Genomic DNA, 17,254 nt, shown 5'->3' on the forward strand with positions numbered 1-17,254 from the left:
GAGCATAAAACTTTTAAGGTCGATACAAGATAAATTATTCCAATAAAGAGAAACTTTATTAAACATGTGTAGTCAACTTTTCTCAAAGTGAGCTTATACACATGAATTTACAATTGAGATATTCAAAATAAATCTGATAATTTAATATTTATCTGACCTTATAATTAAACTTAATTTGATATAACTTTAATATGAATGCAAAAATATTTAAAAACCATTATACAATTTTAATTTGGCCCAAAACACCGAACCTTAAATAAATCATTCATTTGCTTTCATAGTTTTTCCCACTCTTATGCGTCATACACCTTACACTGTCTCCGATCAATATCAACCATCACATCCTCATTTCCCGATCTCTCTTTCTCTCTCCTCACAATGTACCTTTCTATTTCTCTCTCCTCACCGCCGTTTCTTGTCTTCTTCTGCAACCTCCATTAACGATGACATTTAAGTCTCCATTGATTCCGTCGAGCTCTTGGAGATAATGCAGTATTCATTCCTCCACGACCTCTTTTTACCGTTATAAACTTCAATTTCAACTTAGATATGTTGAATTGGAGTATATTTTTACCCAATTTTTCCATTGACTTATTTTTAAATCATTTCACTGTTGAATCGAATTATTGCTGTGTAATTTGTCAAAATTTTGAAGACTTGGTGTTCGTTGTCTTGATTAATTATTATAATAAGTTAACTCCATTTGACCGTTCAAATTGAAAGAGTCAAATAGCCGGTGGAATCAGGTTGTAAATTCCGTATTCTTTGGGAATTGAACTATTTTTTGACGGATTAAAACAGAAGATATAGGTATAAATTGGGAAATTAGGTTATGTTTTTTTGCATAAGTTAATCGGGAAGTCAGAATAATAAATATGGAAGGGAAAATTAAGAATGATAAAGATTTTAAGCGATGTGAAGGTTGTAATTCTGTGAAGAAATCAGTGCCGATTACAATGGATCATGTTTTGTTGGCCCTTCAAGAAACTAAGGACGAGAGGGAGTTAAGGATTCGTAGTTTGTTTAATTTTTTTGATAAATCAAGTACAGGATTCTTGGATTATACTCAGATTGGAACGGGATTGACAGCGCTTCATATACCATCGGATTACAAGTATGCTAGGGATCTTTTGCTCGTTTGTGATGCTAATAAAGATGGGAGAGTGGATTATGAGGAGTTTCGGAGGTATATGGATGATAAGGAGCTTGAATTGTATCGCATTTTTCAAACTATTGATGTGGAGCATAATGGCTGCATATTGCCAGAAGAGCTATATGACGCACTCGTTAAAGCGGGTAAACACAATTGTCTTATATCATTTAATTTGTTTGCTTTTGGTGGTTATTATTGTTAATGATTGTTCATCTTCCTGTGCATTGTTTGTATATTTTGAAATAACAGTTGTGCTCCGACTATATACATTCTAAAAAGTGATTTTGAAACTCACTTGGGGTTTGTTTAGTTGGAAGGAAGCAATATATTTACCGGGGAAAACACTATTGTAAATTAGTTGGATAAAAGGAGAGATACAAAATGGGGATATGGACTATGGTGGAAAATGTAGCAACTATTACTTGCTAAAGGATAATGTTTTCTAGCCGTGAGAAAATTATTTTAAACCCTTATTAGCCATTCGTAGGAAAATTGGAAAATCAATTTCCAAGTCACACTTACTCAGTGACATCAATTATGGGGTTTTAGCAAAATAGTGGACAATTATAGTCTACGCAAGTACAAATAGATGGTTGGGCGGTTTTATCGTATAATGCTAGTATTTGGTAAATTAGTCGTTCGTTATGAATCAACTAATTTACTACAAGTTGATCTCACATGTGTGTCTAAAATTAGCCGGTCAAGTTGATAAAATCAGCTAGTCAAATCACTCACTCCAATGTACTATAGCTATCAGCTATCAAGCATTTGCCATATGTCCCCTATGTATAAAGTTGTTCAATTTGACATTTAACTTGGGAGACTAGATTGTTGTTCCAATTTTCCGGTCTAATTCACTCTAAGTATCAAGGCTTTAGGTCGCCTATGAAACTTTTTGGTTAGATGTTGTTAACACCTAAGGTTTCCTTAACGTTCTAGTGTCATTTTTTTTATAAAGAATTTATACTTCTTGTCATTTGCATAGATTGATAAGCACATTATTTACTCTCCTGATTCAAATATGAATTCTTTATGGATTTTGTTCTTTGTTTAGAATAACAATAATTATAAATCTAAGAATATTAAACTTCAAATCCATTTATTTATTAGTTGTAGATTAGTATTAGACACAAGAAATAATTTATAATATGTCGATTCCAAGTAGGACCAGTCATTGTCAGTCCCAAGTAGTAGTGAAGGAGGAGAATTATTGTTGCGTTTCATGTTATGAGCCAAATTGAAATTAATATGAGGGCATCCCTTACTAAGAAACACGACGTAGTTTTCAAACTAGGACCTATAGTGATAAGTATAAAAGGTTTTTAGGTTGTCACCACGAGCTCCTGAGTGGTGTGTCACATTGCGCCATTGTCTAAATATGGTCTTAAAAATGTGGATAGGCTTTCTATTTACGTTTTGGCGTCGTGTTAAGTATGCAAAGCCTGCCAGCTAGGTAGCCGTCGAGAAGCGACGCTCCACATCTTTTCAAGTTGTGTTGGATGAGGAAAGATTATTAGGTTTTGAAGACAATACCAAAAAAAGAAATCGTATCTAAGCTAAGATTGGCATCTTGTAATGCTAGAAATCTTTTATGAGAATTGATTGATGTTATGGAAAAACATAAGATTAATCATTATTTGCATGCAGAACACAAGGGAGAATTAAATGGTAGAACCTAAAAGAACAAAATTCAAGGATAAACATTATAGCACCTATCTACAAAAATAAAAGGATTCTGCTAGATTTTTTAAACTATAAGGACATTAAGCTTATCAGCCAATCATGAAGCGATGAGAGTGTTAAAACACCACTTGAGTAGGTGTTAGATATGAATTATAAAGTTGGTCTTTCAGAAGAGATCATTGTAGTAAGATGGAGGTAATTGTGATGCGTTTGTTAAAATGGATAAGTTAATTTATGGTAAAGAATAGAATTTGACATGAAGAATAAAAATGGTTTTGGAGTCACAAAATTGAAGACAATATGAGTTAAAGGTGTTAGATTGGGTTGTGCAAAGAGATTGTATGATGCACAAATTTTAAAAATTGAAATTTTGGAATTTTGAGGAGCTTTGAAGAGGAAGATATAGGTCAAAGATAATATGGATGTTACGAGTGAAAATTTATATATAGAAGTGGAATTTTATGGAGCATTAGCAATGACGTCCATTATTAATTTTCTTATTAATTTATCCAATCCCATAATTTTGGATTAAGTTTGTAGCATTATTGTGATTTGGTAGCGACAAGGATTTCGACTTTGATATTTGTTGTTGTTTAACTTGAAAACCTTAAGTGACATGAGTTCTTACTCAATTTTTTGCTGCGTTGGGTAGTCCCATGATGATGATTAGTCAAGCTTTCTTTGTATGCTCGTATAATTAATGTTTTACCTATGTGGTGGATGAATCGACAAATTGACATGTTGTAAAAATGATGAATGAACTCATGTACTACAGTAAAGAATGATGGCTAATGTACCCTCACTTTCCACTTGCTTTTGGATAGCAATTAGGGTTTTTATCTAGAGGGGATAGAGTTTGAAACTTTGGGCTGGATGTCAATATGAAATTTTAAGGGGCTGGGTAAATTCCATCTGAAACTCCAATGCAAATTAGCCTAATGAAGCACTGAATGAATGGTAATCGATTCTAATATATTCTAACAGGTCTAACTCTTAACTAACACTTCACTACAAGGACCTAGTAGTACATTGCGTGAATTGTGATTGAATTGAGAAAGCAATATTTCCATATCAAGGGGGTTGGGGTGGAGTGAAAATCCATTTGAGACTCCAATGCAAAGTCTAAGCATTGGATGGATCTAACATCCTAACTCGATTCCAATACAATCTAAAAGCTCTAAACAACTATTTATTGTAGGGATTGCTTGATTGAAAGGAGTAGGGAGGTTTTTTCTCTCCCCTGACGAGATAGGGATCGTATCGTACAATGTACATTTAGGAATCAGTTGAAAATTTGTAATACTGATAGAACAAAGTCTGCAACTTAAATAGGTGCACTGCCTTCAAATGTATTTCTTCTCAGTGGAGTACTGTTAAAGTATATGTGCCTTTCTGGAACTCATAGCCAGTGGCCTAATAGGTGTTAAGCACTAGCCAGTTGTCGTTTTAGATCTTAAATAAGGAGCTTTCAATGCTTGAGAATTGACATATGAGGATTTTTCTTTTTTTTTATAATGTGAGAAACTTTTTAATTGAGCATGGACCCTGTTCAAAATGAGAAAAGATTTCTTAGACTATGATAAACTTTACTGAGAATTTCTTTCACACTTTGGTGAAAGATATAAATAAAGGAGATGACTAGACGGGACTAGGAAGATGGATTTCACAAATTTTGTTTTTCGGCTTTTATCTTGATACATATTATTCATTTACAGTTGAGTCTTTCTTTTCTTCTTTCTGCCCTTCCCTGAAATCGTGGCTGTAACTAGAAGTGTGTTGCAAATGTTGAACTGTAGTCGTATCTGCACGTAGCAGGGAGTTGATCAATTTCACTAACTTTTTGGAATGTATAGTCCAACAAAACATGCTATGCTCTCCATGGAAATATAAGATTGGATAGCTGGGTAGCTGTTGTGGGTCATACTGTTAATATAAATTGGTTATTACTAATTGTTTCTTATTCTACCTATTTGATTCACAACGGCAAGAAGCGGAAGCTTATTTTAGGATGCTTCAAAATATAAAATAGGACATCTATCATGGGTTTGTAGCAAGCAGTATCAAAAGTTGACAAATATTCTCAAAGGGGTAAATATGCGACTAAGAATTAAATGCATAATTTTTTTTTCTATTAGTAGATATGAGTACTTGTAAAACTGATATCGGTTTTGATATATTATTATTTCCATTTAAAAATCTAATTCTCCAACCTTACATTTCAATAAACTGAATTCCAGCATTTGATATTTGATTATTAATGAGAAAACGTAGAATTTATGTTTAACAAAATAATATCACACTGTTTGGGCTTTCTAAAGAAAATTTAGGGGTCGTAGTAGCCATATTGCAAAATCTTGGATGTGGTTACGAATTACGATTGATTCATCGGTTGCAATACTACTTTTCCCAGTCAATGTGGATTTGCGGTTAATCGTGGCCTATGATGTGGTTGCATCAAAAACCTTTACGATGTGGTCACGATGAGGTGATGCAGCCAATATATTGCACTGTGGTACTAATGTAGCTACTAGTTCTTGTTGCTTTTAAGTATATAACTATTGCAAAAATTATTATAAGAGCCAAGTTCCTACGTTCCTTCGCCATGTTCCTGCCTCTGCTAGCAAGTAATTGTAGACATAAAACATCCTTCAAATCAGATGTTTATTTTTTAAGAATTTAGCATTGATGAGTGTATTAGTATTTGTATATATGGTGTACTTCAATGGTGTTTTGCAAGCATCATTGTTTGTTCATTTGATCACTTGTTTTCTGTTAAATGTGTTTTATCGCTGTTCATCCTATAAGCCACAGCAGTCTTTCTTATGTAGGAATTGAGATTGACGATGAAGAGCTAGCTCTTTTTGTTGAGCATGTGGATAAGGAAAATAATGGTGTCATCACCTTTGAAGAATGGAGAGACTTCCTTCTTCTATATCCTCATGAAGTAACTATTGCAAATATATATCATTACTGGGAGAGGGTCTGCCTTGTTGATATTGGCGAACAAACTGTTGTACCAGAAAGTGTAAGTAAGCATGTCAATGCTAGCAGATATCTTATTGCAGGAGGTATTGCTGGTGCCACATCTCGCACTGCTACTGCACCACTGGATCGTTTGAAAGTGGTTTTACAAATTCAGACGAAAGAAGCTCGCATTATGCCCGAAGTAAGGAAAATCTGGAAAGAAGGAAAAATGTTTGCATTTTTTCGTGGCAATGGATTAAATGTCGTGAAGGTTGCACCTGAAAGTGCTATTAGATTTTATACATATGAATTTCTTAAAGGAGTCATAATGGATGCTAGAGGAGGGGAGAAAGCTGATATTGGTGGGATGGGTCGCCTTGTTGCTGGTGGCGTAGCTGGTGCTGTTGCACAGACGGCAATTTATCCATTTGATCTAGTAAAGACACGGTTGCAGACATATGACTGCCTGTATGGAAAAGTTCCTAGAATAGGAGCTCTGACAAGGGATATTTGGGTCAAAGAAGGGACACGGGCTTTCTACAAGGGCTTTTTCCCATCTGTTGTTGGAATCATTCCTTATGCGGGCATAGATCTTGCTGCTTATGAAACACTAAAGGATTTGGCTAAAAAGTTTATACTCCAGGACAATGGTAAGACTTGTAACCTATTGCATCTATAAGTTTGTCTTTTCTTCCCTTTCATGGATGCGTAAACTTATTTGGGTAGCTTTTTTCAAAAGCTTTTTTTTTATTTCACTTGTAGAACCTGGACCCCTTGTGCAATTGGGTTGTGGAACCATATCTGGTGCTGTTGGTGCAACATGTGTTTACCCTTTACAGGTTGTGAGGACAAGGTAAGTCATCGATATTGGTTGCCAAACCTTGGTACTGCTCTATTTAATTGTGTTTTTGTTTGTTCGTGTACTCTTTTTGGGTACAGAGATGACAAGCTATTTGTGTGCACAATGCACTGGTTTTTTTATTGTATAGTGGATACATAGAAGAATATAATTTTTAAACAATCTATATGGAGCTATATTGCGACCTACTCTTTCTGTTGCTTTTATTGCACTGTGTGTCAGAACCTTTTGCTTGGAAACTTTTGCCCCCCTCATTTCCTGATAATCACAAAATTCATTTGTGTATAACTTCACCTTTTCATTCTTCATTGCTTGGTTCTAGACCTGGGAAAACGGTCGGTCGGTCGGTTTTTGGGTCGGATCAATTTCGGTCGGGTCATTTTCGGGTCGGGTCATTTTCGGATCAGGTCAGTTTCAGGTCGGATCACTCTGGGTTTCGGGTAGGTTCGGATTGACCCAACGGGTTACCATAAAACATTAGAATATCCAATCGACTAATTCAACATAAAAAAAAATCATTAAAATGTCTAAAAAAAATCATTAGAGAAATTACATGTACGATTTTCAAAAAATAGTTGGTATCTCAGGTTCATTTAAGTGCAAGAAAAATAGGGGAATTAATACTTATTTTGAAAGACTTGTAAGATTCGCGCTTTATAAAAGTTATTTTGTTTATTATAATTGTAACGTTAGATAAAAATGACGTTAAAATTATCTTCACAATTTTCATGTTGGAAAGATATACAACTAACTAAGTACTTATTTCGTCTTATAAGATACGCGTTTTATAATTTAGGGTAGCGACATTCGTTTTTTGAAAAGCTCATTCAAACGTGCGAAACGTTCGTATAAATTATATTGATTTGCTTACTGAAATGTAGAAAAATTAAAAACTCATTTGACTGATTTAACAAGATACATGTATTCAATTAAGATGATAGAAAAATAATTACGATGGCTAAAAAGACGTTAAATACGTGTTTTTTGAGATCTATTGATGAGTTTTAGGGTTCAAGTGATATACTCAATATGTTGAGATACTTTGAAAACTAAAATTTTATTTGAAATGAATTCTAACATTAAAATTACTCTAAAAATTGATATTAAATCGGTCAAAACAGGTCGGTTTCCGGTCGGGTCATTTTCGGTCGGGTAATTATCGGGTCGGTCATGTTTCGGATTAAGTCGCTTTCTGGTCGGTCGGGTTCGGGTTTGTCGGGTCGGGTCTCGGGTTTATTTTCGGGTCGGATCAAATTTCCCAGGCCTACTTGGTTCCCTCTCAAGGTCCACGTTTTTTCCTCACAATAAATTTGTAAGTCATTTGATAACTTGAGCTTAATTTACTGACAATATTTTAGTGTCTCCAGAACAAACATAGCTAATAACATGTCTGACAATTAAGCAGCAAAACATAAGCGACTTTTTTCTTCTCATTTTGACTTCTATTTCTAAAATTACTTTATGTTTTTATTTTGACTTTTATCGTCTAGAGTATGTTTATTCATCCACCTTAACATATGCATCTCAACTATCCATCTTAATATAATGATCTCTAATAATAGCGGAACATTATAATTCATATAGCACTGTTCGATATAATTTTTCCTTTAATCTTAGTGCTACACCTCAGTCGATCTTCATCAACATTTTTGTTCTTGTGAAAAACTAATCCAAGGTATTTGAAACATTCACTTGGGATCACCACCATGAACATTCACTTGAGAAATTAATCCAAGGTACTTGAAAAATTAATCCAAACCCAACATTAAGAGGAAGATAAGAGATACAATGCATGATGACATGTAATGGTGACATTCTCTCTAGCCTCTACATACTTTCTTCCCACAGAATACTATGAGGTATAGCAGGGAACATGGTCAGTCCCTGAAAAGAAAAAAAACACATGGAGCAACTGGGATCTAAATGGGATAGTGAGGAATATTGGAGAATGCACTGAGGAAAGCTGTTAATGTTGAGATGTGTGTCCCCCAACTTTTAAAACCCAGCATATGAACATCAAGTGAGAGTTTAGCATACATGGGATTGCTGGATTTACTATCTTTCGCCAACATAACCTGTAGTGGCTCATGCTTGTTTCTCTGTTTTGCGATCCTCCTCTCTGGCTGGCTCAGTGCATTAGTAACAACTTATATGAACTATAGAGAGAGGGGAGGGATGGAGACGGAATTAGAGGAAAGGGATTGAGAGAAATTCAGAAAAATGTAATGGAATGGGTTTGAGGCCATTACAAATTAATGGGACTTTGTCCCATATCGGTTGTATGGGCATTAATGTGGGGTTTATAGAGTAAATAGGGTCTCTCACCTACTAGGCTAGTCTTTCGGTAAATTCTCTCGTTTGTTTGATAATAATGGTATTAAAGCCAACCCGGAGTGGTGGCCTACAGAAAACAATCGTAACCAACATAGCCGTGACCAATGAGGATCCAACTCGGAGTGGTGGCCTGGGTTAAGCCAGTTGGACCAATGACAAACTTTGGAACTTATGTTGATTTGGATGTAATGGAATGGATTTGAGGTAATTACAAAGTTATGAGACTATGTCCCACATCAGTTGTATGGGCCACTAGTGTGGGGTTTAAAGAGTATTACTCTCTCACCTACTAGGCTAGTCTTTTGGATGAGTTATCTCGTTGTTCTATGACAAAAATTTAATGTTGTTTAAGAAGAATTTGGTGGGAAGCGAAGAGGAAAGAATTCATTATAAATTGTTTGGGCAAATATGTGTTGTGTTAAGTGAAGGAAAGGAAATTTTAAAGAGAATGTTTCTTTCTATTTTTAGGAAACATCTCTCTATACATGGGAAGATATAGAAGCAGAAACAATTAAAAATGTATCCCATGGTCAACAAGAGAATGAACATACGTCTCACCTGATAAATCCATGAAGGCTGGAGCTTTGTTTTCTTCTGCTATCATTTCTGTTGTAAAGTGAATTATCTGCATTCTGCAACAATCTATCTTGTGACAAAAGCTCATTCGATACAGCATCATTGGCTGATTGCTTTATAACTCTTAATAAATGCCTTTGATTTCACAAAGAAGACCAACAGCATAAAAGGCTGTAATAAGATTTAGGACAATCACTCTGGCACCATTCAAAACCAATTGATAGAGTAATAATCTAAGTATAATATACCAGAATGATCAAGTAGAAGTCGACTTTTCTTTGCTCTGATAAATATAGGAACTATCAATGTAAAAGCAGTGTTAGTTGTGGATATCTTACTTTCCCTCCCTTTTTTCGGTAACAAATCTGACTTTTCCCTTGCTAATTTTCTAATGTTGATAATCTGTTTATCAATTGTCATTTCGTTTTTATACTCATTTGTTCACATGTTTTACGTTGCTGTTTACCATCTCCATTTCTCCGTATGTGTCCGTTTTATACCTTATTCAGCATGTAACTTTTGATACACCTATAATTGATATTTTATACTTATTTGACGCTTGTTTGCAGAATGCAAGCTACCCAGTCAAAGGCAACGATGTCGGAAGTTTTCTGGGGGACTTTTCAGAATGAACAACTAAGGGGATTTTATAAAGGATTGTTTCCTAACCTTCTAAAAGTAATCCCATCAGCAAGTATTACTTATCTGGTCTACGAGGCTATGAAAAACCGTCTGGAACTGGAATAAGAACCAGCTTCGAAATTTTTGTCCCTTGACATGGCTAACTATTTGGTGCAGAATTGGTAGCTTTGGCGCATACAGAAGCCTACAATACTTGGATGGCCAAAAATAATGGCTTCTATTTAGTAAATATGTGATTGTTTCGAGCAAATATAATCCCAAAATCCCTACTATAATTATTGGTAGAGTTGTGTATAGGTGATTTAAATCTCTGTTGAATCAATGTGTGATCATGATTGTTGTATGATCTGCAGCATTATAAACAGCTGACTACCAAATTTTGTAGTGATTTGAGAATGTTTGCTTGTATTTACCCCTTTTGAAACTTCGGCGCTATACAGGCACCTCCATGTCCATGGCAGCACTTCCCATCGTGAAGGGGTGCTAAAAGGTTGAGTTAAATCGCTTTGCATAATTTGACTTGACTTGTTAACATCTCAAATCAAAGTCGATTGGAGTCGGTTTTGTTCAAGCATTGACCGATTTAACTAGCTTTAGTTGATTTGATCTCAAATCGTTTAAAATTGACTATATACAGAAGATTGGTTTTTGCCTCAAGTTTTGAGTAAGTAAATATGTCTCACAAATGAGAATTAGATTTTTATTAGTCGGATTTAATATTACTTTCTCAGGATAAAGTTTTGAGTTTGATTTTTATTTTACGAACTTCTCTCGACCTATCTTATAATATTTTGAGCTCACTCACATTGAGAATTGCCATATTCGATCTTGAACAGCTACCCCCTAATAGCTTACGAGTAGTAATCCAAAAAAGGCTCTTTGATCACAGAGTCAATCTATCGGTTTTGAATTAGTTTTTTATTTTTATGATGAAAAGCATGATTGACTATGTAATATTATTAATGTTATAGTTTGTTAGTTATTATGAAGTTTTTGAGATAACTACTACATAATGAAGGTTTTGTGAAATCACAATAAAATTACATAATCAATTTCTATTAAACTGCCTAAAAAGACTAATAATTGTGTTAATAGTTCCAAATGATGCAAGGTTATTTTGGGTAATTTTTTTATTTGCTCTAAAATATGTGTAATTTTCACTTAAATTAGTTTGCAATAGTTTCAAGTATTGAAAAGATAAATCTATGAGTCTACAATTTCTTGGAAATAGGGAGAAACGACATTAAGATGGTGATCAATTTATGTGTAAATGAAGAATGGAAAAGAAATATTACATGCTCGTCGTTGCGAATGTTAAATTTAAGTATCATATTATTCGAAACTTGTTTAATTTGATTTCTAACTTTATGATCCGACAGACGTGTGGCCCATTTGAACAAGATCCATAAGATTCAACACGATACAAATTTAATTTTTAAATTATTTTATAAAATTTTTTTGGGTTTAACTTCAATGTGTCAATTAGTTAACATAACTTTATTATCGGTTAATGTGTTTAGTAAATCATGAATGTGTTGACCGATAATTAATTATTTTTCAAAGAAAAAATAGGTAATTTCATTGTGAGACAAGCATTTAAGTATAAATTAAATGATCCAATTAATATTAAATTATGTAATACACGTTTTTCATTTTGAAGTTATCTGATCGAGAATTGTCCAAAGTGCACTAGAACTAAGATATAATTGGGCTAATGACCCGCAGAAGAAAGGGCCCAGATAAAACATTAAGATCTATCTTCTAAACCCTTATTCCACCATATATATATATATGAACATCTGGTTGCCTTTTCACTTCCTCTCCTTATTGCGGCGACTACCATTCGCAGGTCTCGAGCGCTTCGAACTATCTACTCCATTTCTCGAAATCAGCGCTTTCTTCCAGCGACAATGGTGAGTTCTGTGATATTACTTACATTTTTAGATGTTGTTCCTTGATGTTTTAATTTTTTGCTCTTCTATTTCATTTTTACGGTCTTTGCTTTTAGTTTGATAGATTTAGGCTTTTCTAGAATGGATGATTGATTTATCCGATAATTTTTGTGATTTGATAGGTTCTGCAAAATGATATTGACTTGTTGAACCCACCGGCGGAGCTTGAGAAGAGGAAGCACAAGCTTAAGCGTCTTGTACAATCTCCCAACTCTTTCTTTATGGTATAGATTCCCCTTTCTAAGATTGTTTCATTGTTTTTTAATTTAATTCTTGCTTATGTTTTATCTGATTCTTCTTTCCTTTGGATTTCTGTAGGATGTTAAATGCCAGGGATGCTTCAATATGTAAGTTCAATTGTTTTTTAAAATAAAATCTTTCGCTTTTTTTTTTAATTTTTAAAAAATTAAATTAATATTTTCTCTATTCATGTTGTTTCTGCACTAATATTATTTAAAGTTCCATCTTTTCATTCTTGTTTATTTATGATTGTATGGTTTTGCCTCGTCAAAATGTGAAAATGAATGTCGACTTTGAAATAAAAATTAATTATTCACTATCTGTTGCATAATTTTAATATATAACTGTTAGTGGTGATAGCTGAATGTAGCAGTATGGGATGAAGATGAGATAGATGGCAGTGATTCCGACTCCCATTAAATTTTGCATTCTTCGACCTTGCTCCATTAAAGGTTGCACTTTATTCAACTTCAATTCCTCTTTTACTCGGATGCATGTATTTCCACTTTGCTTTCCCACTCGGACGCGAAGACATCCGTCTCAGTCTTATTATGGCATCTATTTTTTAGAATCAAATTATTTCAACAATAAGCAACACGAAGAAGTAATGAACCTATTTAGGTTTTGATTTCAAAAATTCTTATGTAACACAACAAAATTGGTTGACCAATCCCAACTTAATAGCTTAAATAAGTTGCAATTTGTCCAAATTATACTTCATAATAATTCACAAATTCACACAATTTTATCTTTTGAATAGGCGAATGAAAGTTTCAACAATATTGGAGACTTGTTGAAAAACCTTCTATGATGCGGTGCAACGTGCAAATAAACCCACTACCAATTATAAATGCAGAAACAATGTTTGAAATACACATTATATGTTCTTATCAATCTTAAAAATACAAATTTGTCTAAAATAAGCTAGCAAACTAAATATTTGGGCAAGGAGTCTTACATTCTGTTGGTTGAATTTCGAATTTTTTTATGAGATTTGACTTCCATCTGCTGCTAATCTGCCATGAAAAGTGCTTGACAGAAACAAACTTGTTGAGATTTTTCTCTTTTTTTGAGTTGGTTTATTAGTTTCTTTTTTGTAGATATGTAAACTTTTATGTATAATTTTTAGTTATTCTTGATCTTGAGTTAGCGCATTTGCGTATGGATTATGTAAGTGTTGCTGCATCGATCAGAGTTGTGCTACAGCTAATGCTAACCATAGTTTTCGCTTCATTTGGGTTGTAGTTGAATATGTTAAGGTATATATCTGATGTTTATTTGACTCTTGCAGAACCACTGTCTTTAGCCACTCCCAGACTGTTGTTGTGTGTGGTAACTGCCAGACAGTTTTGTGCCAACCTACAGGAGGTCGTGCTAGACTCACTGAGGGCTGCTCTTTCAGGAGAAAGGGTGACTAGATAAAGTCCACAAGTAAGTTTATTGTCAGAAAGAGTTCATGATGTAGCAATGAGGGGAAAATGCAGCGTCCATTTGTCACGCAAATTTCAAGTACGCTATGTTTTAAATAGTGATTCAGAATATAATCGAGTTAGTTGCATTAGTTTCTGGTTTGAGTTGATTTAATTTTGACAAGATTGTGATGTTATTGTATTTTGAATGCCATTTGGTGTAGTAACCATAGAAATTTTGTTGACTTTCTTTCTCTCTTGTTTGCCTCTAATATGACTATATTAATGATGCTTTTTTGCCAACTCTTTCAAGGCAATCTGCATCCTGCATTACCCCAAGCTTACAGCCTTCTGTTCTAAGACATTGTTTATTCGTTCCATTTGATGTTGGATGAACTACTTCCACGTCTTTTGTTGTTTTTCTTCAAAGTATCACTCTTTGTTGCTTTTCTTCCAAGTCTCAATCTTTGTAGGCACACCATAATATTTTATAGTCTTGGACAAACTTGTTTGATTTCATTTCAAGTGTCTTTAAGGTTATTTCTATGGAAGAGAAAGAGCATGTTGTATAAGTTCATGTGTGTTAATGAAATACCAAAAGTTGTTTTGTTGCTTTTCATAAAAGTTCCAATCTTGGTAGGTTTGTTGTTATGTTTTGCAGTCCTAGATGACTACTTTCACATCCTTTGCAAATGAACTTGTTTGGTTTCTTTGGCAAGTGAAGTTGTTTAAGGTTCCTCTATGGTAGAAAAATAGGATGTTGTATAAGTTCTTGTGGGCTAATCAAATACCAAAAAGTTGTACTTTCTTCCAAATCCCAATATTTGTAAGCATAGCCTTTATGTTTTCTAGTTTTGGATGAATTACTTCCACATCCTCTGCAATTGATGTGGTATAAGGTTCCTCTATGAAAAAAAAGAGGATGTTGTATAAGTTCATGTGGGCTAATGAAATACAAAAAATTGATTTGTTGCTTTTCTTCCAAGTCTCGAGCTTTGTAGGTATTCCTTAATGATTTATAGTCTTGGATGAACTACTTTCAATCCTTTGGAAATGAACTTGTTTGGTATCCTTGGCAAATGAAGTGGGTTTGTGTGCCTTTATGGTTGAAAAAGAGGATGTTGTATAAGTTTATGTGGGCTAATGCCATAATTTGTTTTGTTGCTTTTCTTTTAAGTCCCAATCTTTGTACGCAACTACTACATCCTCTGCAATTGAACTTATTTGGTTTCCTTTGCAAGTTAAGTGGTTCAAGGTTCCTCTATGTTAGAAAAATAGGATGTTGTATAATTTTTAAATGGGACGAAATAGGTTGGGCTTTTTCTTTTGGTCGCATAGAAATGACATAAATTCTTGTAAGAACGGTCTTATCGTGAGACGTGCTTCATACTTGGGTTAAATAGCCTAATAATTGAAACTTTTAGCTTATGGACTTTTTGTTTTTAGATCATTTTACCGTGAGACGATTTCATACAAGACGGATGGTAGAAATGATGGTGTCACGGTAAATTTGCTGAATTTTTTATGGGTGTAGACCCTTGTAGTCTGGAAATTTTAGACCAAAACCCAGAAAAAGTCTGATCCAATGGATTTAGGATTTAATGTGTTAATTTAATTATTTATATATTTTATTTTTTACATTTAATGGTTTAATTAGTACTACAATGCATTTATAGGTTATGTGTGAACTTAAATCGAATTAAAATAAATAAATATAAAATATGTTTAGAACATGTATAGTTGTGGTGGCGGCAAGCACGATATTTCACATGCGAGGCCTAGATTTGATTCTCTGTGACCCTCTCCCCCATCCTAAAATATTACTTTTTAATTATTTATAATTAAAGATAGTAATGATATAATTAAGTTAATTGATTAAATTGTTTAAAACACTTGGGGTAGTTAAGTGCACGGTAGTTGTTGCCTATGCTAGTAATTGTAAGTTGTTTATGTAGTTGTCTAGTTATAATGGTTGGTTTTATATTAAGCTGTCTATTTGCTATGTAATTAAAAATGTTCGGTAAAAGTAGCGCTTATGGTAGCAGTTGAAGTATAGTAATTTATTTAAAAATTTGAAACTAAATATCAAAAATCCTACCTTTTTTTTTTAAACGTTACAAGTTGTAATATTTGAACGAACTATTTACATTATTAAATACTAAAAATTTTTATTTTATCAAATGCTAATACTACTTAGAGAACTTTATTATTTAATTAAATGATATTCAATGATCTAAAAAATTTAATTTTTTTTAAATTCATGTGAATATTTCTTATAAAAACATCAATAGACACAAAAAAGTAACTACCAGGTAAAAGACATATCCTTAGCTATTGTACCTAGTAAAAACGCCTATTTATATATTTAATATTTAGGCCACCTAAAAAGTAACTGCAAGTCTTGCCGACGATCGTCTCATATTGAAATTAATAGCTCGTAGTTTTTTCTAATACTAATTGATTTATTTAAAGTCATAATTCATATCTTTAAGGTTTAATTTGATTTCTTTTATAAGTTATAAAAGATCGTTTAATTGATCATTTTATATATATAATTGATCCCTTTAAGGTCTGAATTGATCATTTTAACGTCGAAATTTAAGACTTTAAAATAATTGATTGATACAAGTTATAAACTTGTAAGTATAAATTCAATAATTTCTAATTAATAATCGTGATTTATAAATCACCACAAAAAGACAAAAAAAATGATAATAAAATAAACAAAACAGAAAAAATTAAATTAAAATCACAAGACTTTCATCCAATCAAATTCTGCCACATAAGAGTGATTTGTTAGTTTTACAAATAATCATTATTTACTAAAACCTTCTTGGTATAAATTAATCATTTTAATATCAAATTTGATTACTTTTAGGCAAACTTTAAATTTTTTATTTTATTTGATCTATTTAAGATTTTCTTAAAATTGATCACATAAATGTCAAAATTAATATGTTTAAGATAAACATTAAAATTTTATTTTAAAAATTTTTAATTTTTTAATTTTAGGCTATTTTTCAATTATTAGCTTTTGAGTTTAATTTTCTTTTCCCATACTGCAGAGAAGATGGATTCTCAAAAAAAGTTGTGCAAAATTACACGTGGCTTGAAATCGCCAATTGTCCATCAAGGTAAAACCTTTGTAGAGAAGGTGATGAACAGTGGGACCCACCGTTTTGTTTTTTTTTTTTAATATACAGCTGGTCTCTTGAGAAACCTTTTCTTTAAGAGACGTCTTTCAGATCCAGATGTCCAGCCATTAAAACTTAATGTCCACTTATTATATCTTTAATGTCTACTTACACTATTCTTAGTGTTTAATTGCAATATTCTTAATGTTCATCGATTGGCTTAGACTACTAGCCTACTTACCATGTCCTTAATTTCTACTTACAATATCTTAATGCGTACTTTTAATATACTTAATGCCACCAAGTAA

General features: G+C 33.1%; 2 protein-coding genes across 2 annotated transcripts; both read left to right on the top strand.

The window, feature by feature from the left end:
• The first annotated feature begins 265 nt into the window (after positions 1-265).
• LOC130809197 (calcium-dependent mitochondrial ATP-magnesium/phosphate carrier protein 3-like) lies at positions 266-10,619 on the top strand. Its single transcript, XM_057674861.1, has 4 exons — positions 266-1,296; positions 5,665-6,450; positions 6,563-6,653; positions 10,139-10,619. The coding sequence occupies exons 1-4, from the start codon at positions 876-878 to the stop codon at positions 10,314-10,316; spliced, it is 1,476 nt and encodes a 491-aa protein (XP_057530844.1). The 5' UTR covers positions 266-875; the 3' UTR covers positions 10,317-10,619.
• Positions 10,620-11,968: 1,349 nt separating this feature from the next.
• LOC130809198 (40S ribosomal protein S27-2) lies at positions 11,969-14,151 on the top strand. Its single transcript, XM_057674862.1, has 4 exons — positions 11,969-12,124; positions 12,286-12,387; positions 12,482-12,510; positions 13,695-14,151. The coding sequence occupies exons 1-4, from the start codon at positions 12,122-12,124 to the stop codon at positions 13,819-13,821; spliced, it is 261 nt and encodes an 86-aa protein (XP_057530845.1). The 5' UTR covers positions 11,969-12,121; the 3' UTR covers positions 13,822-14,151.
• The last annotated feature ends 3,103 nt before the right edge of the window (positions 14,152-17,254 follow it).

This window comes from Amaranthus tricolor, chromosome 3 (assembly GCF_026212465.1).
Source record: "Amaranthus tricolor cultivar Red isolate AtriRed21 chromosome 3, ASM2621246v1, whole genome shotgun sequence".
Classification (NCBI taxonomy): Eukaryota; Viridiplantae; Streptophyta; class Magnoliopsida; order Caryophyllales; family Amaranthaceae; genus Amaranthus; species Amaranthus tricolor.

Coding starts and splice junctions, on each gene's coding strand:
- LOC130809197 (XM_057674861.1), top strand. CDS start 876: ATGGAAGGGAAAATTAAGAATGATAAAGATTTTAAGCGATGTGAAGGT. Junction 1,297..5,664: donor TGACGCACTCGTTAAAGCGG/GTAAACACAATT, acceptor TTTCTTATGTAG/GAATTGAGATTGACGATGAA. Junction 6,654..10,138: donor TTACAGGTTGTGAGGACAAG/GTAAGTCATCGA, acceptor GCTTGTTTGCAG/AATGCAAGCTACCCAGTCAA.
- LOC130809198 (XM_057674862.1), top strand. Junction 12,388..12,481: donor CTCCCAACTCTTTCTTTATG/GTATAGATTCCC, acceptor GGATTTCTGTAG/GATGTTAAATGCCAGGGATG. Junction 12,511..13,694: donor TGCCAGGGATGCTTCAATAT/GTAAGTTCAATT, acceptor TGACTCTTGCAG/AACCACTGTCTTTAGCCACT.